Source organism: Schistocerca cancellata, chromosome 8, assembly GCF_023864275.1.
Source record: "Schistocerca cancellata isolate TAMUIC-IGC-003103 chromosome 8, iqSchCanc2.1, whole genome shotgun sequence".
In the NCBI taxonomy this organism is placed as follows: domain Eukaryota; kingdom Metazoa; phylum Arthropoda; class Insecta; order Orthoptera; family Acrididae; genus Schistocerca; species Schistocerca cancellata.
In genome coordinates this window covers 152828388-152844353 of record NC_064633.1, presented here as the reverse complement: position 1 = coordinate 152844353, position 15966 = coordinate 152828388, and the positions used below count along the sequence as shown (strand labels likewise).

The window sequence follows — 15966 nt, the reverse complement described above, 5'->3', positions numbered from 1 at the left end:
GCGTCCCATGGTTCCAGTGATAGTGATGAAGACAGACAGCATTCCATTGAAGATTTGTCGGATGAATGGGTTCAAGAGGAAGACATTTGGCGACAATGAAGACGGACAGCATTCCATTGAAGATTTGTCGGATGAATGGGTTCAAGAGGAAGACAATTAGCGACAATTTCGATGACCCAAAACCTGGGGATTTGCGTATATTGAAGATTTTAGGTAAAAAAAAAAAATGTTGGTTGCATTCCAGCTCAGTTATCCTGAGGCAGAGCATGTGACTGTTACTGAGTATGATCAAACAAAAAGAAAAGAAAGTGTCGCTGTTATGGAAGTTTTAAAATTTGCTGTTACTTTGCTGGGCAATGATATTAATTAGGTATTTACAGAAATGTAAACCACATTTACTGTATTTTTGAGTGTTTTTATATTAATTAGTTCATTAATAATTGTGATAACTCTGTGTTTAGGTTGACGTAATATTATGTCTGTGAATTAATTAAATATTTTCTGTTAAATTAATGAACATGAAGGTGTGTAATGTAAAAATGGAAATGCGCGTTTGGCGTCATTGGCCGGGAGGCCCCTTGCGGGGCAGGTCCGGCCGCCTTGGTGCGGGTCTTATTACATTCCGCGCCACACTGGGCGACCTGCGCGCCGGATGGGGATGAAATGATGATGAAGACACCACAACACCCAGGCCCTGAGCGGAGAAAATCCCCGATGCAGTCGGGAATCGAACCCGGGCCCGTAGGACGGCAATCCGTCACGCTGACCATTCAGCTAACGGGGCGGACAACCTTTGTAATGTATGCACGTAACAAAATGTATTTGTCCACATTTTATGTTCCTAAAGGTCCTTTTAAGCAATACAAATAAATAAACAAATAATCAAATAGGGAGGCCGATATCGACCGAAATGTGTGCGAACGTTCTTTTACGTGTAGTTTTAATATGGTGGTCGACTTAACATACAGTACTGGGTTGAGTCGATTGGAGCTTAAAATGTGTTTTCCTCAGTGGCCGTGGACATTAATGAAAAGAAAACAACAAACAGGAAACGATCCCTTAGCTGTGAGATATTAGGCACTGTTTTCAGTGAAAATTCAGGTCGCTTTGTCTGTGATGTAGTGTCAAAAATACGAAAGAGAGCGGTCGACTCAAGACGGGTTTACGGTACTACCCTGAATAAAACAGGTTCGCAGTTCATGTGGCGCAGTCTCGGAAATCCCGACACGTCACAACAACAAAGAAACAAATAGGGCGATAATGTAACCGACAGTAAAACATTGATGGTTTGGTGATTTAGGGAAGGGTGTGGGGTACAGAAACATTCCGGCCGAATTGACCTTGGAGAGCGAGTCCGAAAATTCTCCCGCACTCTGAGAGATCACACAACATTACTTGTGGGCTATATGGCTATGCGAGTTGATGCAAGTGGTAGATTAATGCATTAAGTTTTTTATGGGTTCAATTGCACTTGTCCCCGCGAATTTTTCCGAATGGTACCTTCCTTCTTTAGGTTTTTATTGATTTATTTCCACCTTTCGCAGTATATTATTTCTTTTCTCCGCATCTCTTGTTGTTGTTGTTGTGGTCTTCAGTCCAGAGACTGGTTTGATGGCCGGCCGCGGTGGTCTAGCGTTTCTAGGCGCTCAGTCCGGAACCGCGCGACTGCTACGGTCGCAGGTTCGAATCCTGCCTTGGGCATGGATGCGTGTGATGTCCTTAGGTGAGTTAGGTTTAAGTAGTTCTAAGTCCTAGGGGACTGATGACCACAGATGTTAAGTCCCATAGTGCTCAGAGCCATTTGAACTGGTTTGATGCAGCTCTCCATGCTACTCTATCCTGTGCAAGCTTCTTCATATCCCAGTACCTACTGCAACCTACATCCTTCTGAATCTGCTTAGTGTATTCCCTCTCTTGTTACGGGTATCGTAATTTAGTGGTGCTGTTGTCACAATGGCGTCTATGCAGGGAAAGCGCAATTTGTTTTGTAGCTTTATGAAACAAGCTCGCCTATCACAGCTCAGCGACAGTTCCAAAGTCCCTGTGGTCGAGATCTGCCAGGTGTGAAGAGCATCAAAGGATGCGAGAAGGCCGGCCGGAGTGGCCGTGCGGTTCTAGGCGCTACAGTCTGGAGCCGAGCGACCGCTCCGTTCGCAGGTTCGAATCCTGCCTCGGGCATGGATGTGTGTGATGTCCTTAGGTTAGTTAGGTTTAATTAGTTCTAAGTTCTAGGCGACTGATAACCTCAGAAGTCGCGTAGCGCTCAGAGCCATTTGATGCGAGAAGCGTGTGAGTTGTTGACAAAGAAAGAAGCGGTACCCCGGGAGTGAGTGAAGGCACTGTTGACACTGTGAGTAGAGCATTTCAACGCAGTCCACAGAGATGGACGCGTTATGTTTCAAGAGAAACACGCATACCACAGAGCACTATCGTGAAAATTTACACAAAAAGTATTTATTTCTTCGCGTACGAAGTGCAACTCTTGCAAGATTTGCAGCCAAAATTGCTGTTTTCCAGAAACACTCTGGAATGAGTGAATGCAGACTGTGATTGCCTTCACACAATTTATTTTTTCGGTGAAGCAACTTTTCACGTCTTCGGTAAAGTAAATAAGGAATAATATCTGGTTCTGGGAGTCGTCGAAACCACTTTTCGAAGTACGGCAGATAAGTGACAACCAGAATGTGAAACTGTGGTGTGGCTCAACCCTTTACCTACCATTGGGTGATGTTTAATATATTCTCTACTAGTAACTATAAATTTTATTTTAATTAAATATTACGACTATTCCTAATTTGTCAAGTTGGTAATAATTTTGGAAATTTTTTTTTAAAATTAACCTATGGTTTTGTGGTAAAGTTTCCTTCCATAAGGGCATCGCATGTTCGTGCGGTCAAAAGCAATTTTTCAACAACCGGATGTCTGTCTGCGCTGCGTCTCTTACGTCATTTGCCATTATTGACTCGCACTGTTATTCTTCAGTTTTCAACGGTCCTCCTTGTGATAAGCACATGTTTGGTTTGGTGCATTATTTTATAACAGTTGTCTGTTCTACAAACTGAAAATGCTACGGAGAAGAGGACTATCGGATGTGATGATAACGGAATTGTCGGAGCTGTCTTCTGATTCTCACAACTCACCTGGTGAATGTGAGTTTTCCAGTGGTGATGATAATGAGGTACATGTGTGTGTGTTTGTGTATGTATGTATGTATGTATGTGTGTGTGTGTGTGTGTTAATTTGATTTCTATGGACTTTGAAGGAGGAGTGTGTTGTTAATTGCAGTAAGGATAGGTTTCATTTCGTTACAGAACGTATACATGTCTTTTTGATAGACATGAGCAAACAAGATATCGAATGATGAACGAAAAATCGAAATGCATTGTGCTGTACCCATACAATCAATAGGAACACTTGAATTAATATAACTGTGTATGTCTGGCAAATGATATCAAAATCTAGCTACGTTTTGATTGCAGCCAAGGTCAAACGGAAGTCAATGTCGCTGAGAGTGTTTCACCTAGGAGCCGCCATGTTGCCCCGTCGTTTTACCTAAAGCTATCCCCTCAACTTCAACCAGGTTCTGTCCTTGGTCTTGGAGTTCAGCAAAGTACTTACTTGGTCTGCCTACCACCAATTCACGTGGTAACATGATAACCCTATTTTCATTTCACTATCCACATACATGTAAATACGACACCGATTCCTTTCTATTCAATGGCTCATCCGATTATTTCGTGTCTTTCATTATAATTCCCATTATGTATCTCTGTATTGCCCACTGGGCAACCTAAGCTGTTTTTTTACTAAATGTCCACGTGTCACTACAATGACTGTAGCGTTCCATGTTGATACTTTGGAAGCTTAGATTATTAATGAGTAATTAGATTATAAGCTACTAACTTCATTAAAAATTACTGTTGAATTTTCTGTTTTTCAAGTGACAAATGTTAACCAATAAACTCGATTGAAGAAAGGGTAGAAAGGCCTAATGGTTTCTTGTAAACGACCTCGAGTACTACACATGGAAACATTTTGGTCATGGCCTTCTAACAACTCAACGAATGTTTTCTCTTTATCTGCTGGAAGGTTGGCAGGGACAACGAATTTTTGAGAGAATTTTAATTTCATAAATACCGAATTTGATTGAAACCAGTTTTTTATTCATTCTGGTGTGTTAGAATAATAACTTCAGTTTTAACATGTATTGTTCATACACTTTCACCACTATTGAATGGTGGAAATTAATAACGGGAGGAAACAGTATGGTGACTCTCTAGTACTTTAGTGAAACCACAGTCCTCACTTTTCCTGTAGATGTTAAAAATTATTTAACCACTGCTCGATCTTGCATGGAGTGTCTACACTAGCTGTAGAGAAATCAGAGCGCTAGGGAATAAACTGGTCTTGTAACTAGCAGTAGAATATGTGTACTTCCACTATGCATGCATACACTATTCCACCAAAGTTAATCAAATGGTTCAAATGGCTCTGAGCAAAAAAATGGTTCAAATGGCTCTGAGCACTATGGGACTTAACATCTGTGGTCATCAGTCCCCTAGAACATAGAACTACTTAAACCTAACTAACCTGAGGACATCACACACATCCATGCCCGAGGCAGGATTCGAACCTGTGACCGTAGCAGTCGCGCGGTTCCGGAAAAGTTAATCAAGAGCTTATTTCTTGAACAGGATACTGGAAATAATTTCCAGAATGTATTTTAAATCTGCAGCTGAGTGAGCACTCGCTCGCGAAAGACAAAATTTCCAGGTTCGAGTTTCGGTCGGGCACAAAGTTTTAGCCTGTCAGGAAGTTTCAGGATACTCCAAAGGCTGGAGACTAAAGCAGTATTTATTCTCAATGCGTTTGCCACACAACAGTGTCAAAAGTACACTTACGGGAACTGAAAGTGTGCACCATTAAGCACCAATCCGACATTAATTTAACTCGTGGAGACGTTCATCACACAACAGGTGCTCAATGATTAAAATATGACTCAGGATCATAAGCTCTAATTTGCTACAATAATGCAACACCACTGATAAACGTAGCACAAATACTCGATTTAGTAACTGGGGCAAAATCTTTTTTGAGTGGACCTATTCATGAGGTTTCACACTTAAAACTACTTTATGGAGTTTCCTAAATAAATAAGTTCACTCACATTTTCTTTTGAAGTAATTACAAGCCTAGTAGAGCAACAAACCAATGTATAGACGCACTTTGCTTATTTTCATACGGTAGTATCTTACAGAACAACATTCTGAGATAATTCATCGTTAAGAATGTTTTCCTACCTCAAATAAGTTCCTTGCAACGTTCAGGTGCGATCATGGTTATGTTCCTAAGTACAAAAATTACAGCGTCTGTAATTCGTCTGAAAAGTATAAATTGTCTTCATTAGACCTGACTTCACGACAAAATGGGCTGGATACTGCTGTTGCCAAAGTTATTTCCATAAATCTCGAAATCGAGATGAAAATCAATCTTCTTGACAGCCGATATTGTCCTATAGAAGATTTGTTATTTAGCAACTTTTAACTTACATGATTCGATATACTGCTGTGACTAAGCTAAATGGTTTAATTGTTATTTGTACTGATTTGTAAATGACAGCAGGTAGCCAATATGAACTGTACTAAACAGAGTGTAAAATAATTTGTCCCAGTTTATTGTGATATATCCTACTGATGATGAACGAAAACAACTAGCAAACTAAGCTTCTTTCAACCTTCTGATGAAGTGATCAGCGATAGTTTTCTAAAAATCTTCTGCCACATCTGAAAAACAGTCACCTACATGAATAATTTCTGAGTTCCAACCACATGAGATATTGTCGATGGCTCTTCGCACCTAAGTATGTACGTGCACTTACTTCCCTTAATACCCCTGTTAACATACCGTATTTAAGTGAAATGGACTGCATTCAGCTACTAGGCTGGAAATGGCACTATCGATACAGCAGCTACAGTACAAATTCCAAAGTTGTTCAGATTATTTCAAATGTCGTTATGCTAACTCATTGTTTCATAGAAATACCTTAATTTCAGTATGTGTATGGATTACACGTTTGAGAGCTTTCAGGCTGTTTTAAGCATTTGCGTTGTATAAAATGAAGTCTTTATTTCACAGGAATCGTCGCTCTAATTTATGATCACCAATAATTACTGTAAGAGATCTCACTTAACGCTGTCATTTCATTTCTGTTACAGAACCAAATCAAAATCAAGGTGATTCTCCGTATTCATCAGACACCGGATGGACGTGGAAGCCGGGTACGCACACAGGTGAGAAGTCTTTTCGATAGTTTTTTCAGACTTTATGTGTTATTGCAATAACTTCTGCAAAGACATTGCGGTTGCAAAGGCTTTCGCTATTTTATTGATATGAGTCTTTTGACTACATCTTTTCTTATTATTTCTCTCCTACCGTTTCATGAGCATGTAGGGTTTCCGACAGTGAAATATTTTCGCTGTACCTTTTAACTCTGGACTTTAAGCTATGATTAGCTACAACAACCATACCTTTATCGACAGCACACGGCTGCTTCAGAATATTCAGGGAGTCACCATTTGTATAAGACTACTGCCGGAATCTTCTGGTATCTGTCAAAAGCGAAGATTTTCCGCAAGTATTTGAATGCAATAACGGTATTGTCGAAAGTAAGTTGCTCGCTGCTGCTCTCCACCAATAACGGGTCGAACCTGAACGTAGGAGTTGGAATGTGTTGCCCTGTACAGCAATGTGCAATGAAGTAGTTTTACCATATGAACATGAACTATTTGATTACGATTGATAACTTTCAAAGCAACCAGGATCATATCAGAAACTTTATACAGTACGACATTTGATCAAATGTTGCAGTCCCTGTTTGCACATGAACCTACGAAATTTCATAACGGCGATTAGGGATACACAGTTCTGTCGTATACAATAGAAAAAAAGCTAACTGAACATTAAGGAAACTGCTCAATTTTCCTCCCGACAGCTTCCAATAATTGAATTCGCTAGAAATTTACCCAGTAAGAAGTTTGAAAACAGAGAAACGAATAGAAATTTTAAAAATTAATTAAACGTAAGACTACGTTTTTTCTACTGTCATCCAGTTTAAGGACTGTTCACAACATTAACAATTCCACTGTTCACTCTTTTGAGAACACACCCAGTATGAAAAGAATAATGAATTTGTGGACTGGCCCTTTGACTGTGCAAGAAAAACTAACTGACGAAGAAGCTGTCTTGTATACATGAGACGCATTGTAAACACAATATCGCACTTCTTGGAAGATGCGGAGAAAAACTTTAAGTAAACAAAAGAGCTTCAGAGCAAAATATTTTCAGAATAACAGCGCCAAGGGAAACCTCTTAAACTAAGAAGAACGCTTTTTGCAGTTGAGAGCTAAAATTATATTGCCAGAAAATCTACATCAAAAGCTAAGCAGGTAGCTATAGTACATTGCATGAAATACAATTGTTTATATCGTAATACAATTGTTTATACCGTTAAGGCGCATTAATTTCTGGTATTTAACATTTATCCAAGAATTTAAGACAACGGATGAAATTTTTAGTGTTACATTACTTCCGATTTCATTAAATTGGTTTTGCACTTAATTGCGTTTCTGTACTCGACTGGTTGCTTCGAATACTTAATTGAACAACTGTGTGTAACATATGTCATGGTGACACGAAATTGCATGCTATGTCTCTTATTCTCGTGATTTTTTTGTTTACGTTCAATTACTCCACATGACACAGCTTCAACAAAGTACCTTATTCTACTTCTGCGTTACGAATAACGGGACTAGACAAACCAGAAGTCTGTCAAAAGTGGATGAATTACTGCGATTAATGGTCCACCTGTCATGGTAAATAACAGTGGCACTCATTACCCTACCAAGTTTCTACACACATAAAGAACGCAATTAAAAAACTGCGAAATAATACTCTTTGCTCGAGACAGCTACAGATATCCAAGAAAACAAGCTGCTGATTGGTTGGTCTCAGACTGCAGAGCTACACGAGCTACACACAGTCATAAATTATAGTAAAGGGGTAGTTAGCCGCAGAAACGTAATGCAGCAGACACCTAGGGACTACAACAGGAATGGCACGATGAAGGTGTTATTCTTTAATATTATGAAAATATAGTGACTTTAAAAATATTTTACCCTTTATTCTTATACTTATGCACCAGAATAGCAGAGTACATTGCAGCAAATTTCATTCGCCTGAATGTTAGCTGAATGTTAGGTCTAATAGAGGTACACCAAACACCTTGCGGTCCTTACAGTGCAGTGCATTACGATCCTTTGGGCACATCATCATGAGATGTAAACGACGAGGTGTGGCAGCTGTAGTTTCACTGTTAACAGAGAAAATATAGTGCGCACTAATACAAAGAAAATTAATATCAGTGTACCTTGGTATACAGATAAACCTCTAGCGGGTATGAATGATTAGTGTCGATTCGCTGTAACAGGTAGAACGGCCACGAGAGTTCATTAGTGCTGTTCGTTTTCAATGTTGTTCTCCACACCTGGTAGAGCATGTAACGGTGTTGAACAGCGTCAGATCTTTTACCATTACTTGGCAGTTGCACATCATGCGAAAGCTACTTTCGTCCTTAAGTTTTGCGCACCATTGTATACTGCTAACATGGTTTATGTGGCGACACGTTTACCGCCTGCACAACTCGCTCGTATTCACCAACGGAGTTCTTTCTCTTATTTCGCTGTGGTGTTAAGGGTCTCAGTGGTCAGCGAGCGGATGTTTAAGCAAATATGCAAATATGCCATTGGACCGAAGGCTTTCGATTTATGCCAGCTGATGGCTGGAACGATACTGTTTCTAGACAGAGTGCACAGAGTATTTGACAGAATGATAAACGAAGTGGAAAGCAGGTGTCCTATATATATATATATATATATATATATATATATATATATATATATATATATATATATATATATATATATATATATCACTGTATCAGCTGTCAGAGAATGGTTTCAATGAAGGCTCTGTATTTGTCTTTAAAAATGTGCAGCTGATTTTGGTGCCATATATAGTAAGATATCGATATATTGGAGCTAGTTAAAGAAATATCTGCTTCTAAGCTCCAGACGAATGAGCTACTGAAGATCATTGACTCGGCTTCCCATTGTGATATTGGGAACATTTTTCACAGTATGCGTTAAAAGATACTTATCCAAAAATCGAAATAGCTTGTAGATCATTTATGACAGTGCCAGTGACCGCAACATGTTGTGAACGCATCACATTTCATTTAAGTTTACACAGAACTAAAAACTGATATGTAGGGTTGAATAAGAGTGGAAACAGGTTGTCAAATTGAGCCATCTTGTCTACAGAATACGACACAGCTGCTAAATTTAATATCAGTGACATAGCCAATGAGTTTGCTTTTCTGAAAACAAATAAATCCGAAAGAAAAAATAATAAATATGCAATTCAGAAAGATAAGTCTCAGCTGTCAGTTACAGCTCTTTTCATGTATTTGTAATTAGTCATTTACGTACAGTTAATGAATCAATGCTATCCACGTCTACACCTATACAGATACTCCGCAAGCTACCGTACGATGCGTGGCGAAGGATAAGCTGTATAACTGCTTGTAATTTCCTTTCCTGTTCCACTCGCTGACAGAGCGAGGGATAAACGACTGCCTATGTGCCTTGATATGAGTCCTAATTTCTTATACCTTATCTTCGTGATCCTTATGAGCAATGTGTGTTGGCGGCAGTAGAATTTTCTCAGTAGTGTTTTTCTAAAAGAACGTTGCCTTCCTCCTAGGATTTCCATTTGAGTTCCCGAAGCATCTCAGTAGCACTTAAGTGTTGTTCGAACCTACCGATAATAAATATAGCAGCCCATCTCCGAATTGCTTCCATGTCTTCCTTCAATCCGACCTGGTACAGATCCCAAACTCTACATCTACATCTACATTTATACTCCGCAAGCCTCCCAACGGTGTGTGGCGGAGGGCACTTTACGTGCCACTGTCATTACCTCCATTTCCTGTTCCAGTCGCGTATGGTTCGCGGGAAGAACGACTGTCTGAAAGCCTCCGTGCGCGCTCTAATCTCTCTAATTTTACATTCGTGATCTCCTCGGGAGGTATAAGTAGGGGGAAGCAATATATTCGATACCTCATCCAGAAACGCACCCTCTCGAAACCTGGCGAACAAGCTACACCGCGATGCAGAGCGCCTCTCTTGCAGAGTCTGCCACTTGAGTTTGTTAAACATCTCCTAACGCTATCACGGTTACCAAATAAACCTGTGACGAAACGCGCCGCTCTTCTTTGGATCTTCTCTATCTCCTCCGTCAACCCTATCTGGTACGGATCCATCACTGATGAGCAATACTCAAGTATAGGTCGAACGAGTGTTTTGTAAGCCACCTCCTTTGTTGATGGACTACATTTTCTAAGGACTCTCCCAATGAATCTCAACCTGGTACCCGCCTTACCAACAATTAATTTTATATGATCATTCCACTTCAAATCGTTCCGCACCCATACTCCCAGATATTTTACAGAAGTAACTGCTACCAGTGTTTGTTACGCTATCATATAATCATACAATAAAGGATCCTTCTTGCTATGTATTCGCAATACATTACATTTGTGTATGTTAAGGGTCAGTTGCCACTCCCTGCACCAAGTGCCTATCCGCTGCAGATCTTCCTGCATTTCGCTACAATTTTCTAATGCTGCAACTTCTCTGTATACTACAGCATCATCCGCTAAAAGCCGCATGGAACTTCCGACGCTATATACTGTTGTTGTTGTGGTCTTCAGTCCTGAGACTGGTTTGATGCAGCTCGCCATGCTACTCTATCTTGTGCAAGCTTCTTCATCTCCCAGTACCTACTGCGACCTACATCCTTCTGAATCTGCTTAGTGTATTCATCTCTTGGTCTCCCCCTACGATTTTTACCCTCCACGTTGCCCTCCAATACTAAATTGGTGATCCCTTGATGCCTCAGAACATGTCCTACCAACCGATCCCTTCTTCTGGTCAAGTTGTGCCACAAACTTCTCTTCTCCCCAATCCTATTCAATACTTCCTCATTAGTTATGTGATCTACCCATCTAATCTTCAGCATTCTTCTGTAGCACCACATTTCGAAAGCTTCTATTCTCTTCTTGTCCAAACTATTTACCATCCATGTTTCACTTCCATACAAGGCTACACTCCATACAAATACTTTCAGAAATGACTTCCTGACACTTAAATCTATACTCGATGTTAACAAATTTCTCTTCTTCAGAAGCGCTTTCCTTGCCATTGCTAGTCTACATTTTATATCCTCTGTACTTCGACCATCATCAGTTATTTTGCTCCCCAAATAGCAAAACTCCTTTACTTTTAAAGGTGTCATTTCCTAATCTAATTCCCTCAGCATCACCCGACTTAATTCGACTACATTCCATTATCCTCGTTTTGCTTTTGTTGATGTTCATCTTATATCGTCCTTTCAAGACACTGTCCATTCCGTTCAACTGCTCTTCCAAGTCCTTTGCTGTCTCTGACAGAATTACAATGTCATCGGCAAACCTCAAGGTTTTTATTTCTTCTCCATGGATTTTAATACCTACTCCAAATTTTTCTTTTGTTTCCTTTACTGCTTGTTCAATATACAGATTGAATAACATCGGGGAGAGGCTACAACCCTGTCTTACTCCCTTCCCAACCACTGCTTCCCTTTCATGTCCCTCGACTCTTATAACTGCCATCTGGTTTCTGTACAAATTGTAAATAGCCTTTCGCTCCCTGTATTTTACCCCTGCCACCTTTAGAATTTGAAAGAGAGTATTCCAGTCAACATTGTCAAAAGCGTTCTCTAAGTCTACAAATGCTAGAAATATAGGTTTGCCTTTCCTTAATCTTTCTTCTGCGATAAGTCGTAAGGTCAGTATTGTCTCACGTGTTCCAGTATTTCTACAGAATCGAAACAGAGCTTCCCCGAGGTCCGCTTCTACTAGTTTTTCCATTCGTCTGTAAAGAATTCGTGTTAGTATTTTGCAGCTGTGGCTTATTAAACTGATTGTTCGGTAATTTTCACATCTGTCAACACCTGCTTTCTTTGGGACTGGAATTATTATATTCTTCTTGAAGTCGGAGGGTATTTCGCCTGTCTCATACATCGTGCTCACCAGATGGTAGAGTTTTGTCAGGACTGGCTCTCCCAAGGCCGTCAGTAGTTCCAATGGAATGTTGTCTACTCCGGGGGCCTTGTTTCGACTCAGGTCTTTGAGTGCTCTGTCAAACTCTTCACGCAGTATCTTATCTCCCATTTCATCTTCATCTACATCCTCTTCCATTTCCATAATATTGTCCTCAAGTACATCGCCCTTGTATAGACCCTCTATATACTTCTTCCACCTTTCTGCTTTCCCTTCTTTGCTTAGAACTGGGTTTCCATCTGAGCTCTTGATGTTCATACAAGTGGTTCTCTTATCTCTAAAGGTCTCTTTAATTTTCCTGTAGGCAGTATCTATCTTACCCCTAGTGAAATAAGCCTCTACATCCTTACATTTGTCCTCTAGCCATCCCTGCTCAGCCATTTTGCACTTCCTGTTGATCTCATTTTTGAGACGTTTGTATTCCATTTTGCCTGCTTCATTAACTGCATTTTTATATTTTCTCCTTTCATCAATAAAATTCAATATTTCTTCTGTTACCCAAGGATTTCTAAGAGCCCTGGTCTTTTTACCTACTTGATCCTCTGCTGCCTTCACTACTTCATCCCTCAAAGCTACCCATTCTTCTTCTACTGTATTTCTTTCCCCCATTCCTGTCAATTGCTCCCTTATGCTCTCCCTTAAACTCTGTACAACCTCTGGTTCTTTCAGTTTATCCAGGTCCCATCTCCTTAAAGTCCCACCTTTTTGCAGTTTCTTCAGTTTTAATCTACAGGTCATAACCAATAGATTGTGGTCAGAGTCCACGTCTGCCCCTGGAAATGTCTTACAATTTAAAACCTGGTTCCTAAATCTCTGTCTTACCATTATATAATCTATCTGATACCTTTTAGTATCTCCAGGGTTCTTCCATGTATACAACCTTCTATCATGATTCTTAAACCAAGTGTTAGCTATAATTAAGTTGTGCTCTGTGCAAAATTCTACCAGGTGGCTTCCTCTTTCATTTCTTAACCCCAATCCATATTCACCTACTACGTTTCCTTCTCTCCCTTTTCCTACACTCGAATTCCAGTCACCCATGACTATTAAATTTTCGTCTCCCTTCACTATCTGAATAATTTCTTTTATATAATCATACATTTCTTCAATTTCTTCGTCGTCTGCAGAGCTAGTTGGCATATAAACTTGTACTACTGTAGTAGGCGTTGGCTTCGTGTTTATCTTGGCCACAATAATGCGTTCACTATGCTGTTTGTAGTAGCTTACCCGCATTCCTATTTTCCTATTCATTAGTAAACCTACTCCTGCAGGTGTTGACAGATGTGAAAATTACCGAACAATCAGTTTAATAAGCCACAGCTGCAAAATACTAACACGAATTCTTTACAGACGAATGGAAAAAGTAGTAGAAGCCGACCTCGGGGAAGATCAGTTTGGATTCCGTAGAAATATTGGAACACGTGAGGCAATACTGACCTTACGACTTATCTTGGAAGAAAGATTAAGGAAAGGCAAACCTACATTTCTAGCATTTGTAGACTTAGAGAAAGCTTTTGATAATGTTGACTGGAATACTCTCTTTCAAATTCTAAAGGTGGCAGGGGTAAAATACAGGGAGCGAAAGGCTATTTACAACTTGTACAGAAACCAGATGGCAGTTATAAGAGTTGAGGGACATGAAAGGGAAGCAGTGGTTGGGAAGGGAGTAAGACAGGGTTGTAGTCTCTCCCCGATGTTATTCAATCTGTATATTGAGCAAGCAGTAAAGGAAACAAAAGAAAAATTTGGAGTAGGTATTAAAATCCATGGAGAAGAAATAAAAACTTTGAGGTTCGCCGATGACATTGTAATTCTGTCAGAGACAGCAAAGGACTTGGAAGAGCAGTTGAACGGAATGGATGGTGTCTTGAAGGTAGGATATAAGATGAACATCAACAAAAGCAAAACGAGGATAATGGAATGTAGTCGAATTAAGTCGGGTGATGCTGAGGGTATTAGATTAGGAAATGAGACACTTAAAGTAGTAAAGGAGTTTTGCTATTTGGGGAGCAAAATAACTGATGATGGACGAAGTAGAGAGGATATAAAATGTAGACTGGCAATGGCAAGGAAAGCGTTTCTAAAGAAGAGAAATTTGTTAACATCGAGTATAGATTTAAGTGTCAGGAAGTCATTTCTGAAAGTATTTGTATGGAGTGTAGCCATGTATGGAAGTGAAACATGGACGGTAAATAGTTTGGACAAGAAGAGAATAGAAGCTTTTGAAATTTGGTGCTACAGAAGAATGCTGAAGATTAGATGGGTAGATCACATAACTAATGAGGAAGTATTGAATAGGATTGGGGAGAAGAGAAGTTTGTGGCACAACTTGACCAGAAGAAGGGATCGGTTGGTAGGACATGTTCTGAGGCATCAAGGGATCACCAATTTAGCATTGGAGGGCAGCGTGGAGGGTAAAAATCGTAGAGGGAGACCAAGAGGTGAATACACTAAGCAGATTCAGAAGGATGTAGGTTGCAGTAGGTACTGGGAGATGAAGAAGCTTGCACAGGATAGAGTAGCATGGAGAGCTGCATCAAACCAGTCTCAGGACTGAAGACCACAACAACAACAACTCCTGCATTACCCCTATTTGACTTTGTGTTTATAACCCTGTAGTCACCTGACCAGAAGTCTTGTTCCTCCTGCCACCGAACTTCACTAATTCCCACTATATCTAACTTTAACCTATCCATTTCCATTTTTAAATTTTCTAACCTACCTGCCCGATTAAGGGATCTGACATTCCACGCTCCGATCCGTAGGACGCCAGTTTTCTTTCTCCTGATAACGACATCCTCTTGAGTAGTCCCCGCCCGGAGATCCGAATGGGGGACTATTTTACCTCCGGAATATTTTACCCAAGAGGACGCCATCATCATTTAATCATACAGTAAAGCTGCATGTCCTCGGGAAAAATTACGGCCGTAGTTTCCCCTTGCTTTCAGCCGTTCGCAGTACCAGTTATTGGTTATTGTTACAAGGCCAGATCAGTCAATCATCCAGACTGTTGCCCTTGCAACTAATGAAAAGGCTGCTGCCCCTCTTCAGGAACCACACGTTTGTCTGGCCTCTCAACACATACCCCTCCGTTGTGGTTGTACCTACGGTACGGCCATCTGTATCGCTGAGGCACGCAAGCCTCCCCACAAACGGCAAGGTCCATGGTTGGGGGGGGGGGGGGGGACTATATACTAGGTCATTTATATGTATTGTGAAAAGCAATGCTCCCATAACACTCCCCTGTGGCACGCCAGAGGTTTCTTTAACGTCTGTAGACGTCTCTCCATTGATAACAACATGCTGTGTTCTGTTTGCTAAAAACTCTTCAATCCAGCCACACAGCTGGACTGATATTCCGTAGGCTCTTACTTTGTTTATCAGGCGACAGTGCAGAACTGTATCGAACGCCTTCCGGAAGTCAAGGAAAATACACTCCTGGAAATGGAAAAAAGAACACATTGACACCGGTGTGTCAGACCCACCATACTTGCTCCGGACACTGCGAGAGGGCTGTACAAGCAATGATCACACGCACGGCACAGCGGACACACCAGGAACCGCGGTGTTGGCCGTCGAATGGCGCTAGCTGCGCAGCATTTGTGCACCGCCGCCGTCAGTGTCAGCCAGTTTGTCGTGGCATACGGAGCTCCATCGCAGTCTTTAACACTGGTAGCATGCCGCGACAGCGTGGACGTGAACCGTATGTGCAGTTGACGGACTTTGAGCGAGGGCGTATAGTGGGCATG

General features: G+C 40.8%; 1 protein-coding gene across 1 annotated transcript in view; it reads left to right on the top strand.

Moving 5' to 3' along the window:
* The window catches only part of LOC126095433 (lachesin-like), a gene marked incomplete at its 5' end in the record, with an annotated part of 731549 nt that overhangs the window by 542214 nt on the left and 173369 nt on the right, over positions 1-15966 (top strand). The window contains one exon of the mRNA XM_049910227.1: positions 6216-6290. Coding sequence (XP_049766184.1) covers positions 6216-6290 — 75 coding nt within the window. The remainder of the gene's footprint in view (positions 1-6215; positions 6291-15966) is intronic.